Here is a 15,714-nt window from a genome sequence, read left to right as displayed (position 1 = left end):
ACCTACAGAAAAAGAATCAACACCCTACATCTTCTAGCAATTCTAAGCACATCTTACAACCTCAAATGCTCGTATTTTAGGTCTTTCACAACACATGATTCTCAGAGGCTGACCCGATGTCTAAATGACCAGCTACCTTCGGTAGCTTGGAACCTGGCCCCAACCCATGAAAGTCACTTGCACACCACCATGGATCACATTCAGCAGGTGTTTCTATGGGTTCTTGTCTCAGGCACCACACTGCTGGTGGAATTCATTAAGTGATTAGCAGAAACTCATGTAACACCATTCCTAAGAAGTAAAATAAATAGTGTATGCCCAAGCCTTGCAAAGGCCAAAAAGATGGCTGGAAACAAGAAAGGGATGAAGAGATTGTAAAACCCCCAAAACATTATAAGATCAGATGAATGCTAGATTGCATGTCAGGCATTTCAAACAGGAACTGGGTTTTTCAAAGATTATGACTCTCCTGCACCCAGGGGTTCAAAAATTAATACCAAGGACTCTCTGCAGCACCTCTATCAAAATGTTGTTCTTACATGGTGACAAGACAGAGATAATGAGAAAAGATAAAGAGGAATCCAAACAAGCAAGAAGTGTCCACAAGTACATGGGAAGATGCTGGAAACCAACATTATGTTCAACATTTCACTCTGAGGGTTTCCAAATTGGTGAAACAGAATGACACTGTGCACCCTGAGCCTGAGTTAGAGGGTTGTTCACAGCTCAGCAGCACATGTAAATTGCACTGAGAGCATATGAAATTTGTAAGCAAATTCAGAATACTACAGTCCAGACTCCTCATGAAAGGTTCAGTCTTTCACAGGTGTATCTCCATATATACTTTAAAAGGTACTTTCCTCATTTGAGACACTGAAGAAGCCAAGAAGCCTAGAAGTCCAGTGTTCCTTAAGAACTGGGGTCTGCTGATAGATACTTCACTTCTCCCAGGTGTATCATTGATTAGTTTATTCGTTAGTTCTTTGCAACCAAAAAGCCAATTGATTTTGAGAAGCAACCTTGCATACTACCACTTTGGTGTTACAGGGCTTCCACGTTTACATGACATAAAAAAAATCCCAAAAACTTACATACCTGCTGAAAGAGTCTACACAACTGTTTCTGAGCTCCACCATGAAAACAGCCTGAAAAGGCCCCACAGCTAAATGTATGCATATAAAATGAGCCAAAGAAATTGTCTTTTAAGTATCAGTAAAACAGGAGACTAGTTCAAAGAAGAGAAATAGATAGAGAGAGCACAAGGAAACCAACAGAACAAACCAGCCAACCCAGTCTCTAAACAAAAGAGACAATTAAAACTAGAATTGTTTATCCAGACTTCTGGTTTCCTCCTATGAATAGTACCTTTATTAAATTCTATCATGGACACTGAACAAGACACATTGGTGTTGGAATCTGCTCACAGGCACAGACTCCTTGAGCCACCCTATGAGCAGCTCCACAGGTGAGGTCTCATGGGACATGAAGTCTGCTGCAAAACAGTCTGGTCTTAGAAGTAAGCAAAGAATGAAAACCTCAGCTATGACAGTGTCTAAAGAAATAATATCAGCCTTTCTTCCTGACAACCTGCTGAACAGAAACTTTTCACACTTCCCTAGAAAATACTTATTTTTTCCTAGTCAACAAGATCTGATAAAACTGTGGCTACTGCAGTTTCAAAATGAGATAGAAGATGATCTCATCCCAGTTAACGGCAAACTGATGTGGTCTCAACAAGGAGGACGTAGGAAAATGGCTTGGGGAAGCAAAGCTCTTTCTCTCTCAAGTTTCTCTTACCTCAGGAGTACTTAAAGACTCTTGGAACTCCAAGGTATAAAGCCAAAGGTCAGTGAGATGCTTGCCTATAAAGGAAGTTAAAGGAGAGTTTCTGGTAAGTTCAGAAGCACAGTACCTTGCTCAGTCTCAGTCACTGAGAGCAGTGAGTTTGAACAAAAAGGATAAATTGATCCTGCAAGAGATCCAGTATGGAACTCCACACAGCATACCAGTGCATGATAAAGAGTTACTTCCAAACCTTGTTTCTTAACTTCTGACTAGGGAAAATCAGGAAGAGTGAATTTATCAAAACTAAATCAACCCATTAGCCTTTTAACAACAGGCACCTTGTCTGGATGGTATTTCTATTTAAGCAGCTGTGGAAAGACAGCAAGTTTATGTTCACCTAGTACCAGAGATTGAGCACAAAAGCTAAAACTGCAAGCCTGTTAAGCATTCAAGACAGCAGAACAAGAACTGAAAATCATCTATTTAAAATAAGCATAAACAACGTACTTAATTAACATGCATTTTGGCTTCCTCCCTGCCCAATCCTGTAGTATGAGTATTTTTTCCTCAAAGCTAGTTATACAAGTTATGATCAACTTGTTCTGCATTTACTGCCAGTGTTTTCACATGGAAAAGAACTCGTGTTCTTTAAAAGCCAAATTTCATAACAACATTTCTAAAGAAGAAAGTAATCCACATTACTTAAATTTCTTGAACTGACACTAAATACACACCAGTGTGGTCAAAATTCCAATACAGCCAAGAACAGAAATAAAGAAAATTCTGAGACACGTAATTTCATTCTCCTTAGTATGGTTAGCAAAGAAGTATTTTTTAAAAAAATAAATAAGGGGACACAAGAAACCCCCCAAACCAACAACCCAATGCTGTCCTCTAATCCTATTCTGACACTCCACATGGTAAATTTAATTTAGCAGTTAACATGACTACTGGATGCAAGCCACTCCATGTTTTGAAGATGTAACACTTTTTTGAAACTGAAAGTAAGAAAACTGTAAAAGTAAGGTGGTGGGTGTTGGTTTGAGGGGCAGGGCATGGTTGTTTAGGGTGGTTTTTTGGTTGTGATTTTTTTTTTTTTTAATCCATAACATTTAGGAACAAAACTAGTTGGTTCCAATGTAATCACTGTGATTATACACAGTGAAGGAAGACAACTACAAGCAAAGTAAAGTGGATTAAGTGAATTAAGTGAATTAAGCTATCAGTAAAAATGATCTAGAAAAAACTGAAAAAGCAGTTTTTATGCCAAAGTCCAACAAAACAATTTTGTAAAGTACACAGACACTAAGGTCTGAAGAATGTAAAAGCTTCACTGTGAAACAGGTTGTCACTACGTAAGAGTTGTGTACCTCTAATCCAGTATCTCCGTAGGACCACAACACTGAAGCTGAATGTATGGCAACATAATCTTATGTAGCAGAACCCACATCACTTTTTCAGCCTCCAGACCTCACTCAAGATGAATATTGAGCCCTTTAGTTATTGTACTGAAATGAGCTAAAGAATGCAGAGGAGATTCAGCACAGACTCAAATGCAATGATATTGAACTGCTTTGTGTTTCTTGTCTCTTCTGCTCTGTGGTGACTCTAAGGGACAAAGAGTGATGTACCCTGTCAAGTTCAGTCACCTAAGTCAGTGACTGCTGCTGAGGCAGTGTCGAGAGAAACAGCTTCCTGTACACCATTCCCAAGCACTTAATGTTTCCAATGGAAAACACGGAAATTCTTGAAGCTTGGTCCTTTAGTCCTACGTACTCAAACTAAACCACCCACATCACACACCAGTTTGCAACTTCACTAAAAGCAGCAAACAGACCACAACGCATCTGACTTCTTAAATCACTCACAAATTTAGAAGCACATTGAAGTGCTCCCAGTATTCCCTAGCGTGATGCTGGTGCTTTAGGGAACCAGGAAACAGCACTGACTGGTAACAGCATCAATATGATCCAGAGTCTGGCTTAAGGTTTAAACAGTGACACCTTTGTATGTGAGATAGTATAAAGAGCAGATTAGCCACTAGGGCATGTGACTTTAAGATTCAGTGCTTAGCCTAGGGAAAAACACCCAAAAATAAGAGATGGTAAGACGTGCAAGAGTTCACTTGGCATTTTACAAGTGTCAGTTTCAATCTCCAGTGTTTGTCAGCCTTCCACCCAGGGAAGTGCAGCTTGCAAAACGAGCTTTGTTTTTACCACAACAAACAAAGACTGATATAACAGGATTTGTACAAGAAGCAACAATACCCCTTAGAATAGTGGTATTTGACAAGAACATTACTTTCTAAGACATGGGGTTCCTTTATTAACTGCTAACCTGCTATTCTGTTGAGATAAGAGCTACGAATTTGATGAAAGGAGGACAACTGGGCCTGTAAAGAGGGTTGAAAGCTCTGAAAACAACCTGCTTTCTCTTGAAAATCCAAGAGGATGAAAAAAATTGCTTTTGGGTAAAGCCACTGAGGACATTTCCAGAACTACATGTTATACTGTCCTTCAAATCCCTGGTGACAAGAAGACATTTCAGAGGAACACTGGACAAACACATTAGGAGATTCAGTTGTAAGCTTTTGAGAAACAGTCTTCAGCTCTTTCAGACATTCCTGACTTGACAGTTTACAGAGCCAACAGCCCTATTCCCAAGATGGTGGGCGTTCACAAACTGCAGGACTTTATTTTTATACACCACAGAAAAAATCTCCAAACCAAAACACAAAAACACAACAAGTAGAGTAACAGTCATGTTCTTGTCACCACCCTAGCGTAAGATCATTAACTCAATACAAAGACGATGGAAAACAAAGACATTTCAACATCAATCTAGATACTTTACTGTGAGGGGGTTTTTTTTCTCCAATCAATATACTCTGGACAAATGAAATTTACAAACTCTTCAACTGGAAGAACTAAGTAGAAAAAGTGCTTATAGAGAAGACACATACAAACAAAAATACAGACTTGGCTGTAAGCTTGGAGGTAAGGGGAAGGAGAATTTCAGTAAGTGATCATCAACTTACAATGGGCTGCAAAAATACAAACCTCTTACGTGTTTCCAACACAGCAGAATGGTGGCACAGACACTTTCACAGGGCATCTTCAAACAAATCAGAACAAAGGAACAGGAAATCTTTGCCTGCCACCATAACTGGCTGTTTTATTTTAAGCACACCTCCACAGATGAACTATGTAACTAATATGGCTCCATGGCACCGAAGCAGAAGATGCCCAAACATAAGCTGCAAATATTAACTTCTACTACATCATGATATTTGGGTACTGGCATCTGGCATTTTGGAAGCAGTACAGTTTTTTTCACACCTGCTTTTCCCCCACCTTCCCATAAAAACAACAGTAAGGAGTTCTAGAGTTCTCAGGATCTCTAGAAATACTACAGTTTACTGGATGGAAGAAGATCATCTTAAGTATCACAGCCACAGTAACAAGGAGGCGTCATCACTGCACCAAAAAGATAAACAAGAACTATGCTGATGCTTGGACTTTAATTCATTACATCAGAAACTCTCTCAGTAGGACAATATGAAAGAGGCAAAAGGTGTGCATCTGGTAGGAGTTGTAAGCCTCACCTAAGTCTTTCCCATAGTGCTCCAAGATTATTAACTACTGTCCTTGAAGACTGCCTGTAACTGTTCTCCAAGTCTGAGAAAGGAAGAAATACATGATGATGGCCTTTGTGGAGCCTTTTAGTTCAAAATAGTAATTAAAGAAGTATTTTAGTTGTTGACAACCTATCGACATAAAACAACATTTATGAAAGTAGCTTTTCCAACTATTAAACAATGAATACATCATTTCCATAGCAAAAAGCATAAGAATTAACTACCTGTGCATAACCTGCAGACTATCATTCATGCAACAAAACAAAAAATGCCTTTCAGCATGTATTTTTAGCTTGATTTACTGATGAAAATACAAAGACACTTCAAACTGAACTGTAAGAATATCCACCTGGACAATGTTTGGGCACAATGTACTATTGTAACCAATAGCATGGAGAGAAGAGGAAGAACCCCAACATCCTTCTTTGAAGGTAGATGTTGCACTCTCCAGCAAAGAAGAAGAATCTTTGGGGTAAGTCTTTACAGTTATTAGGACCACACGTCCCAATGCTGATGCTGTCAGGCTATACCAGCAACTATTTATGTAACATGACAACACCAATTCATCTAGCAGTCATTTTTGAAGCAATCTGTTTGTTGTATACATACATACATACAATTTGCTTCACTGAAACTGTGGGTATGTGACTGTGCTGCACAGGTGAACTGTCCTTTAAAAACAGTCGCATCAACAGTTTGAAGGGCTGAAAGTCTGTTTCCCATGATGTGCTGCCTGGAAACTCCAGCTCTTATTGCACAAAGCACACAATTCCTGTCCTTAGAAACTTATAATTTATATGTAGTTTCCCCACTGAGCTATCAATACAGATCTTGTATGCAAACAGGCTTAACAGAGATCTATAGAACAGAGTTATCAGAGGTACATCTGTAACAGAGGGAGAAGCACAAAAGCTAAACCCCAAGACCACACAGAATTCACAACCGAAGTATTCAGACAGAAGCGTAACAGTGCAGAAGTAGGTGCAACTCCGGTAAGCAAGCTTCCAGCTGGCACATTTATTTATCTTATCCATACAGACACGTCTGAGTAGCAATTCCTTCAGCAAGGGTCTGCAAGAACTTCAGATCAATTAGCACCAAAACTGAACCGCTCAGGAGCTACATCTTTCTTATGATGTTTAAGAGTAAGGAAGGAAAAAAAAAGCACCCAGGCACACGGAATAAACAGAAAAGTTACCAAACACTGGCTTCTGCCTTTGAAAGATTTCAAATGACTATTGGTGTCAAACTTACGATTAGTTAACTGTTTAAGCTAGGAAATGGTGCCTATTACCAACCTGTTCTACAGCACAGATAAACGAAACTAATGGAAAGACCCATGATGGAACATGTGAGAGCCTCCATTTGTAGTGCTGAGTTCCAGACTCACATGCAACACTATTTCAAGGCAGAAGCTACTCACAAATTTGCATTCTTTCACTTTCTTAAAACATGCGTGAAATTCCATGGTTTTGCTGATTTACATCAACTAAGAAGATGAATTCTTTTCTAGAAAAATAAAGACAAGTTACCTAGTATTCATTTTGTGTGTCTGAAAACCTAAATAGGGATCAAGAACCAAACTAGTTGCTAGGTCATCATTTTCACAGAGTTCCTTGGCAGACATTCCAGAGGAAGGCACATAACGACTTTGACCCTCAAATCCTGAAGCACCGCTACCTGCAAATAAGAAAGCACAAATTAGATATCATTTAAGGGACATTACAGAGCCCAGCTACATTGAGGGACAGACAGATACACAGGCTGGAGGCAAAAAATACAGAACAATTGAGGAAGATGATAAAATACCTGAAGAAGAAGAGGCACAGTTAATTTTCCCCTCTTGCTTTTTTCATTTATGTAGTAGTCAAGGGAGAAAGTATTTTAAAATGTTATTTTATGGATTTGTTTAATTAATTTTCGTTTCCTTCTCTCTTCTGTTCCCCAACTACAAGCATCTTTCCAGACTACACAGTTCAGTAATGCCTACCTCTAAAATTTCTGACCTATAAATGTGATGAAACAACGAAATCTGAAATCTGATTTTCTGAAAAGTCTAAATAAAGGACTTTAATTTGCATTTAATCCTTCATCCCAGACCAAGAGTAAAAATCCATATTCCTTAAAATCATTCCATAAAGGCTAAGAATGTATATGACTTCATTAAAAAGCAGGGTTTACTTCTACAAGTGTATTCACTGAAAGATACGCAAGTACTTCAAATTATGTTATCCACTTCAAATCATACTAGTTGTCGCTTAGTGCCAATCACGCATTTTATAATTAAAACAGTTCAAAATTGATTTATACCCAGTTATTCTTATTTTACTTCTAAACTGATCTGAAGATATCTATATTCCTGAAGGGAGTTAACACATCCAGAAAATACATACGTAACTGATATTTCTGATGTTAGCTCCATGCTGACTGCAGACCTCCCTCATGAGTTAGGTAAGACAGAAGCCTGGCTTGCAAACTAGGAAGTGAATCACAGCACTAAGCAGCAGAAACATGTACATACATCTGCTTGATCTTCTCTCAACTCCGTTTTTGCCCGTCTTTGGATTCTCCTTTCCTGCATGCTGCAATTTGGTCTGCGCGTGGTCATTAGATGACTTGCTTCCACTTCTCCGGCCATTCACTACCATGTTCTTGGATTCTCCCAGCCACTTCATACCCACAGACAATCTGACTCAGTTGCATTTAGTCACTTTTCAAAAGGCTTGGAGAAGTGGATGAATAAATTCAGTTCCAATTCCTACTGGAAGTAAAACATAAACATGATTAGAACTTACCGGGAAACTGTTTTCAGGACACAGAGTTTAAAAAAAAATAGTAACACCCCAACAACACCATCAATAAACCCAAACACACCCCCATGCTCCCCCCCTCCCCCCCCAAAAAAAAAGTGGGGAAAGGTGGGAGGAAAGATGGCAACCTGCATTTGCATTAGGAAGAAAGAAAAGCCATTTGTTATCACCAGTACACAGAAGTGTGAACAGGTGATGTATTGTCCTACAACTTACAATGGCATCTGGCAGCAAGGATGGAATTCTAAAGTTGATAAATTGCTAATGACAACTCATTTTTAAGAGCTGGACTATACCCATGGATATACCTGTACAAGCATATGTACACGTGGATAAACACATCCAGAGCTATGTGACTCCAGACCTAGAGTATTTTCAAATACCTATCCAATTAAGATTCTATCTCCTAATACATAAAACCCATAACCTATTGGGAACTCTACAGCAAGGAAGACCATTTTACAAGCAACCTCCAAGAATTAAAGATGTTAGGGGAAAGATGTTAAATCTTTATTAAAAAGTCAGAGTTCAAAAAACCCTCAATGATGACCTAGAGGACCCAGGCTACTATTCCTACTGTTCCATATTACAAAACAAACCAGTCACAACACACCTGGTTCAATGTGCCAATACTAAGTGGGGTCACAAGTATAGTTGAAATTTTACAGTATGTAAGAGTCTAGCAAAGCACATGCTAGTTTTTGTCTGCAGTCTCAATGTTTTCTGCATAAATAATTACAAGAAAGCTAAAAACTTTAAATAAATTTTAAATAATGTTTTTGTACACAGTTGTATCTCACTCTATAACTTGCAGGAAAAAATCTGATTTACACAATTACATTACAATTGCATTTATGCATTAGTAATTCATTCACTTGATTTTAATTCACCCTCCTCCCTACTGTTTCCTCACAAATAAATAAATTGTGGCTTTTCACTTTACTGTAATTATAAAAAGAACGTCAATGCTCTGCTCACAGCTGGTAACAGGCCATTGTAACATGCATTTCAATCTGGTGGAAGAAAGTCACAACAAACTAACAGATGTTTGAAATACTGTCTTTTGTAGAAATTCTGCTTTTTATCAGGTGAGAGTAGTAAACGACTAGATTTCTGTTAGACACCTATGTGATCCAGCTACTTAAAGAAACGTTCATGGCCAGATGATTTGTAATTAAGTTATTTACAAAGATGAAGAAAATTGAGGCAATTAGGGAAACACAGTAAAGACAAGTGTATTGTTTATTAACAGATGCATTGCCTCAAACATCCTACTAGAACATATCACCCAGAAACTGACAGGTTTTAGAACCTTTTACAAATTGTCACAGAAGGGCAGTAAAGACTATCAACAAAGTGTAACAGAATCACACTGAGCAAAAGCTGGCTCAATTACTGCATCAATACAAAGAAAAAGAATTGAGATCGTTTCAGTGGACAAAGAATTTTCTTGCTGCCAGTAACAGAAAGCATATTTTTTAACCTCAAGATTATTCATTCAACTATAGGTAGACACAGCCATTTTTACAAAGTTCCTCCAAAAAACCCTTGGATAGGCGCTTTTTTCCCTTCATAGAACTTGCCTGATAACATAAACCTAAAAAATCCCCCAACAAAAACCTCAAAACCAATCAAATAACCCCCTAAACTTCCTTGTTAAGCATTCCACCTGAACTTCCGTCAGACCAACCCTGTGAAGATACACCACTGACTGACTCTGATGTAAACTCTTAATGACAAAACCACTCTCAAACTTTGCTTTTCTTACTTCTCAATCTATTAATTCTACATGTCTATATACTCTAATTAACCCCCATTCTGCCATGTTTTTGTAACATTGGTAATGAAAAGCACTAAAACAGAAACTACATTACAAACTTCCACGAAATTCAGTCTTGGTGTCTTTGTACACCAGGACTGAACTCCACCCTGCACTGGGCTTCAGCTCAAGAGCAGTACAGGTGAATGAAACTACCATGAAGTCTGACTGTACATGGGCCCTGTATTGTATCCAGCAGTCTGGGGAAAATGCTTAATGTGGTACTTTCTGACAACTACCAGGTACAGGAGCCACAGGGCTGAAGGAAAGGTGTTCTCTGCACAAAGGAAACCCACCTTTCGCAAGTGCTGTTTGGGCAGGGTGCGTGAGTACTGTCTGTGCCAACACACTTCTGCTTAAACAATAACAGCAATGACAAGGAAGGTACCAGTGCAGAGGTAAGAAGCAACGTGGCCACATAATCATACTCCAACTATACTAAACGTTAGGAAAAAGACTTCATTCTCCTCCAAAGTAGATTGATATAGACAGCAACATAATTCGTCCTCAAACAAAATCAGGTAATTTAGTGAAGCATAGCAAAATTCTGGTGAAAAATCATTCTTCATTTGGGCTCAACAGCCTAGTGAGCAAGAAAACCTTTGTCTCCATCTACTGCTGCCTCTCCTTTCTAGTAGGAGCCAAATGACAAACTTGAAGACAGCAAGTGTGCCTCTTCAGCCTCTATTCAAAAGGACAAGAGGCAATGGGCAGAAACAGATGCACAGAAGTTCCACCTGAATATGAGGAAGAACATCTTTACTGTCTGAGTGAATGAGCACTGGAACAGATTGCCTCGAGAGGTTGTGGAATCTCCCTCACTGGAGGCATTCAGGATCTATCTGGACACAATCTTGTGCCATGTGCTCTGGGATGGCCCTGCTTAAGCAGGGAGGTTGGGCCAGAGGACCCACTAAGGTCCTTTCCAACCTGACCCATTCCGGGATTCTGTGATTCCTTCTCCCAGTACCCAAACACTGCTTCCCAGACATGATATCAAAAGCCAGAAACAACAGCCAGGATTCCTTTCCCCATGAATATCGCAGCTGCTAATGCCAACAGAAAACCTGAAAGGGAGCAAGAAATGCCCCATTCACCACCACCATGTGATATTTAATTTATCTTCAGATTTGATTTGTTCTCACTACTGGCTACATCAGACTCATACTGACAAGTCTTTTAGGAACTGAGAAAGGAAGAGATGAACACTATCTTTCCATTTAATAAAAAACTCAAATATACTTGCACCACCACATAGTTAGAAACTCTTGCTACAGAGCTCTGCCATCAAAATCTAAAACCACACATGGACCACTTAGGACTTCAAGTTTATCTATAACTGTGAAGTTTACCAGCACAATTAGAGCTTCCAAGGGACCTTCTGTATTTCAATATAAATGACCACACTGCTGTTTTAACTCTTTATTAACAACACCACTACTCTTTAAATTACACTGCCTTTAGCAATTCTATTCTGGTAGTTTGACAGGCACATTTCCTCAAATGCCAAAATACAGCTCAATTGCATTTGGCACCTCTCACTGAGGTATGTGGCATTTCATTGCAACCGTACTCTTTAAAATGAAAACTCAGGTTTCATTTATTTGGTTTTAAATTTACTAAACCTATTAACACTTTTTGAGCATTATTTGCATATCAGTAACACTCAGAAGCACCATTCAACAACTGAAGCAGAAACACAATCGATGCAGCCATCACCCAAGATACTCCAAAGCCTCCAAGAGCTACCCAGAATTGTTTACCAGACTGATTAAACAGTGCCATTCAGATTTACATTACACTTGGAAAGCCTTAGTCCTTTCATAATGGGAAGGGTAGTAAATCCCTATCAATTTGAGTAAAGAAATTCATAAAACAGATCTCACAAGTTGTCTGAGCCTCCCAGAATTTGGGTCCTCATCTGTGAAAGCCATCAATTCAGAAAAGTCTTGTTGTGAGAGGGAAAAAAAGCTGCACAAAACCAAATCAACAAAACCCTAAACCATTGAAACACAGCAGTACCTATAAGAAATTCAAATACAATTTATTTTCGTTTACCATAACACATTTTTTGCATATACGTTTTTATTACTTAAAGGACAGAGACAGCTTCTAACATAGGCAAAGAGGCAGTGGGTTTTATTCATCCTTCTCCAGGACACAGGCAAATACACTAGGATCAGGAGGTTTTACTAACAAGTAGGGTCATCCTCTCCTTTCCTATAGTTTCAAGTATACAGACAAGCAACGGACCTCCCTTAAAACAGTTTATGGATTTTTTTATTTTTAAGAACTCAAACACCTAAATTTTGGCTTGCCTTTTTTTTTTTTTTTTTGGTAATTAACAATAGCTGCAAAAAAGTTTTCCTCAACAAGACAGTGACCTAAACCAAATATGCACCAAAAAAACCAAGCAAAAAAACCCAGCCTCAGCTCTTCTGGACACATCAGAGGAATCAAGAGAAAAGACATAGGTTTCATTACTGATAGCCCTGCAAAAAGTAACAGACCTTTGAGTTCGCGAAGCAGAGCAAAACTGCAACTAGTTTTCCTATGGGATCACCAGAATAAAAAAGACTGATCAAAATCAGCTGAATGAAAACTTGCATAGCTTTAAGGAGCTATTCAAAACAGTCTCAAGTCTTATTTTGGTTACTGCATTTGGGATGAACTGGTTCAGTAAATTGGACCCCCAGAAAATGTTTTTTGAGTGTTTTCAGCTAGTTAGTGCTGAGAATAAGCTCAGTGCAGAACTGGACATGGATTAGTAGTGGCATGGGGAGGCTGCAAGACTGTGTCAAAACTGACTCAGGTCAGTTCAGTCTGCTGTGGAACCACAGCCCCAGGACACAGGTCTGTGAGAGCACACCTGGGTCCAGAACTGACCCAAACCCAGGCTCGAGTCTCTCACCAATAGCTCGGCCTGTACATTCCCTTTTTCTCTTGTGCAGCCATGTGATTTTTGTGTGTCAGTTTGGATACTAATCCAAGCACAATGCAGGCACAGAAGCAATCCAGTACCAGCACAAACTGAGTGTCAGAGAGAGAACTACACTTCAGCAGCTCCTGCCCCTTCTCCCCTGCCACGCCACGTCCTTCTCAGGGTGAGGCTGAGCACAGCACCCCAAAGCCTGTGTGATCCCCGCAAGTCACTGCAACAACTCCTGCATTCAGCAGTCACAGATACAATATAAAAGCTTGCTACTTCCAGAAAAGGGAGAACCTAATTCCTCCCACCTGCCAAGTCACACAAACATTTCCACCAATTCTAGTGCTCTGTGGACCTCTCCATAACCCAATTTAACTGTGTGTGTGTGCAGCTACGTGACTTACACGGGTTCAGGTTCAGTTCAGGGCAGACCCACCATGGCTAGATCAAACAGTTCAATGAAGACTCCAAACCAGTGTAAGTCCAAAAGTAGCCCTGCTGCCTCCCCACCTGCTTGTGCCCACTTCCACACCATCCTCCCTCTGCGCCAGCAAAACAAATGCAGAGCCAAGTGACCTGAATGATTCGGCCACTGAATCAGGAGAGTCACCAGACAAGTCTGAACCTGGCTGGCTGGAACGATGGGTGGATATTACAGGGTAGGGGGAACACACAAGGTCAGGGAAGTGGTTAAGAGTACTTAAGCTGGGACTTCTTTGCATCCTCAATCCACAGCTCTGGTTTAGCACAGGAGTATCAGACCTTACACTTACCACGCTAACTTGGGCAACTGTCTGTTGCCTTAAAGCATGTGCTGTTTGAAGTGAAGAGCATACTGGGAAGTGTAGTCCTGGAACAGGATAGTGCTAACAGAGCAAAAAAGCCATTCAAGAGCCCTAATCAATCCTGTTACAGAGTATACAAGGATACATCATCCCACTCATTCATTTTATATGCAATACATTAAGCAATTGCTTTAAATAAGTCTGAATTTCCAGTTTGTGAGCTCCAATGGTATAAAGCAGAGACGTCTGTGTCTATCTGGTCCTAATAACAGCCTGATAAAGAAACAGTAGAATCCAACTTTTCAACCAAGTAAGCCTTGATTTCCTCACACATTGTTACTTGCAAGGAAGAAAGCAAAGAACTGAAAAGTTCCGTTTTAATGAAAATTGAAGCAGATGCATCCATAGTTATAGTGGTCCGATTATGGAAACAAGGCATGGCTCTGTGTCAACTATCCTACAATGCATTTTAACCTTATTGACAAAAACCTGCCACTATGTATTTATAGTTAGAGTATTAAACACTGATCAGATTGCCATCTCATATCACAGAATCAATTAGGTTGGGAAAGACCTCTGAGATCATCGAGTCCAATCTATGACTGAACACCACCCTGTCAACTAGATCATGGCACTAACTGACACGCCCGGTCTTTCCTTGAACACCTCCAGGGACGGTGACTCCACCGCTTCCCTGAGCGGCCCATTTCAATGGCCCATCACCCCTTCTGTGAAGAACTTCTTTCTGACGTCCAACCTAAACCTCCCCGGCACAACTTAAGACCGTCCTCTTGTCCTGAGACGTGTTGCTCTGCACTGAATTCAAAGCACCAGATAACTCCACAAAGTTCTACACTTCAGGTTCTCACACTGCCTGTGACACACCCTGACAAAACACCACGCACTCTCCCTCTCACTCACCGGTTTCAGCGTTTCCGAGAGCAACGTCTTAAAGATAACTTTACTTTACAGTTTCAGATACAGATGCTGGACAAAGACGTGCCTTACCCTTTGACTAATGGCATATATCCTCCGATGAAAAACCACAAAAAAACCCACAAAAAACCAAAAAAAAACAAAAAACCAAACAAAATCATACAAAAAACCCCCAAGGGAACTAGTCCGGCCATTCCATCAAACCGAGGGAAGACCGAGAGGGTCACTAAAGCCATCAGCCTAGACGTGTAACTACTGGAACGGGCCGACACTCCCGGCCCAGAACGCAGGTCCGGGCCGGCGGAAGGGGAGCGGGACCGGGTCCGGCCCGGGCGGCGCCGCCCCCGCGCCCGCTGCTGCCCCCTGCCGTTCTCCGCGCGCCGGCGCCGCCACACGCCCCGGCCCCGCGCGGCCCCCACCGCCCCCGGCCCCGGGGCCCGGCCCCGCCCGCGGCCGCCCCTCCGCCCGCGGGTCCCCGCTGCGTCCGCCGCTGTCAGCGCCCCGACAGCCGCCCCCGCCCTGCCCGCGGCGGCCCCGCACGCTGCCGGACCCCGGCGCGGTTCCTCACGCCCCCCCCCCTCGCTGAGGGGCGCCTCCCCCGCCCCACAGAGCACACAGAGACCCTCCCCAGAGACCCAAACTCACCGCCCCGCGCTGGGGTCCCCCGCCGCCGGCGCTGCCCCCGCTGCCACTGGGGGAAAATGAATCATCAAAGGCAAGGGTGCGGGGAGGAGGGGGGGGGGAGGGGAAGGGAGGAAGCTGAAGGGGAAAAAGTGAAGACCGAGCCAGGGAGGGGCGGAGTGGGGAGGAAAAACTAAGGAAGGGGGAGAAAAAAAAAAAGCGGCGATAGTGATAAAAAATAATTCCGAGTGGGGGGAGGAAAAAAAATGGCGGATTAAAATCCAAGATGGCGGCGCCGAGGGGCGAGCGGCGCAGGGGGGAGGCGGCGGGGAGAGCCGCCTGGAGATCCCTCCGCCGCGCCCCGCGAGAAAGAGTCCCCCGGGCTCCCCCGC

General features: G+C 41.6%; 1 protein-coding gene across 7 annotated transcripts in view; it reads right to left on the bottom strand.

Moving 5' to 3' along the window:
- Nucleotides 1-15,437, bottom strand: part of KMT5B (lysine methyltransferase 5B) — a 28,260-nt gene extending 12,823 nt beyond the window's left edge. For 3 of the 7 annotated variants that reach the window (XM_032113090.1, XM_032113093.1, XM_032113097.1), the window contains exons 1-3: nucleotides 15,347-15,437; nucleotides 7,944-8,180; nucleotides 6,955-7,102 (exon numbers count right to left, since the gene is read on the bottom strand). In XM_032113090.1, the coding sequence (XP_031968981.1) occupies nucleotides 6,955-7,102; nucleotides 7,944-8,097 (302 nt within the window). In that variant the 5' untranslated portion in view covers nucleotides 8,098-8,180; nucleotides 15,347-15,437. Of the gene's footprint in view, nucleotides 1-1,797; nucleotides 1,863-6,954; nucleotides 7,103-7,943; nucleotides 8,184-14,773; nucleotides 15,005-15,346 lie in introns of those variants that run through there. The other 4 variants (XM_032113091.1, XM_032113092.1, XM_032113094.1 and 1 more) reach the window with 4 other exon arrangements.
- Nucleotides 15,438-15,714: the final 277 nt, after the last annotated feature.

This window comes from Corvus moneduloides, chromosome 6, assembly GCF_009650955.1.
Source record: "Corvus moneduloides isolate bCorMon1 chromosome 6, bCorMon1.pri, whole genome shotgun sequence".
NCBI classification, from domain to species: Eukaryota; Metazoa; Chordata; class Aves; order Passeriformes; family Corvidae; genus Corvus; species Corvus moneduloides.
Note: the sequence above shows the minus strand (reverse complement) of the source record. Positions and strands in the feature narration are given on the sequence as shown.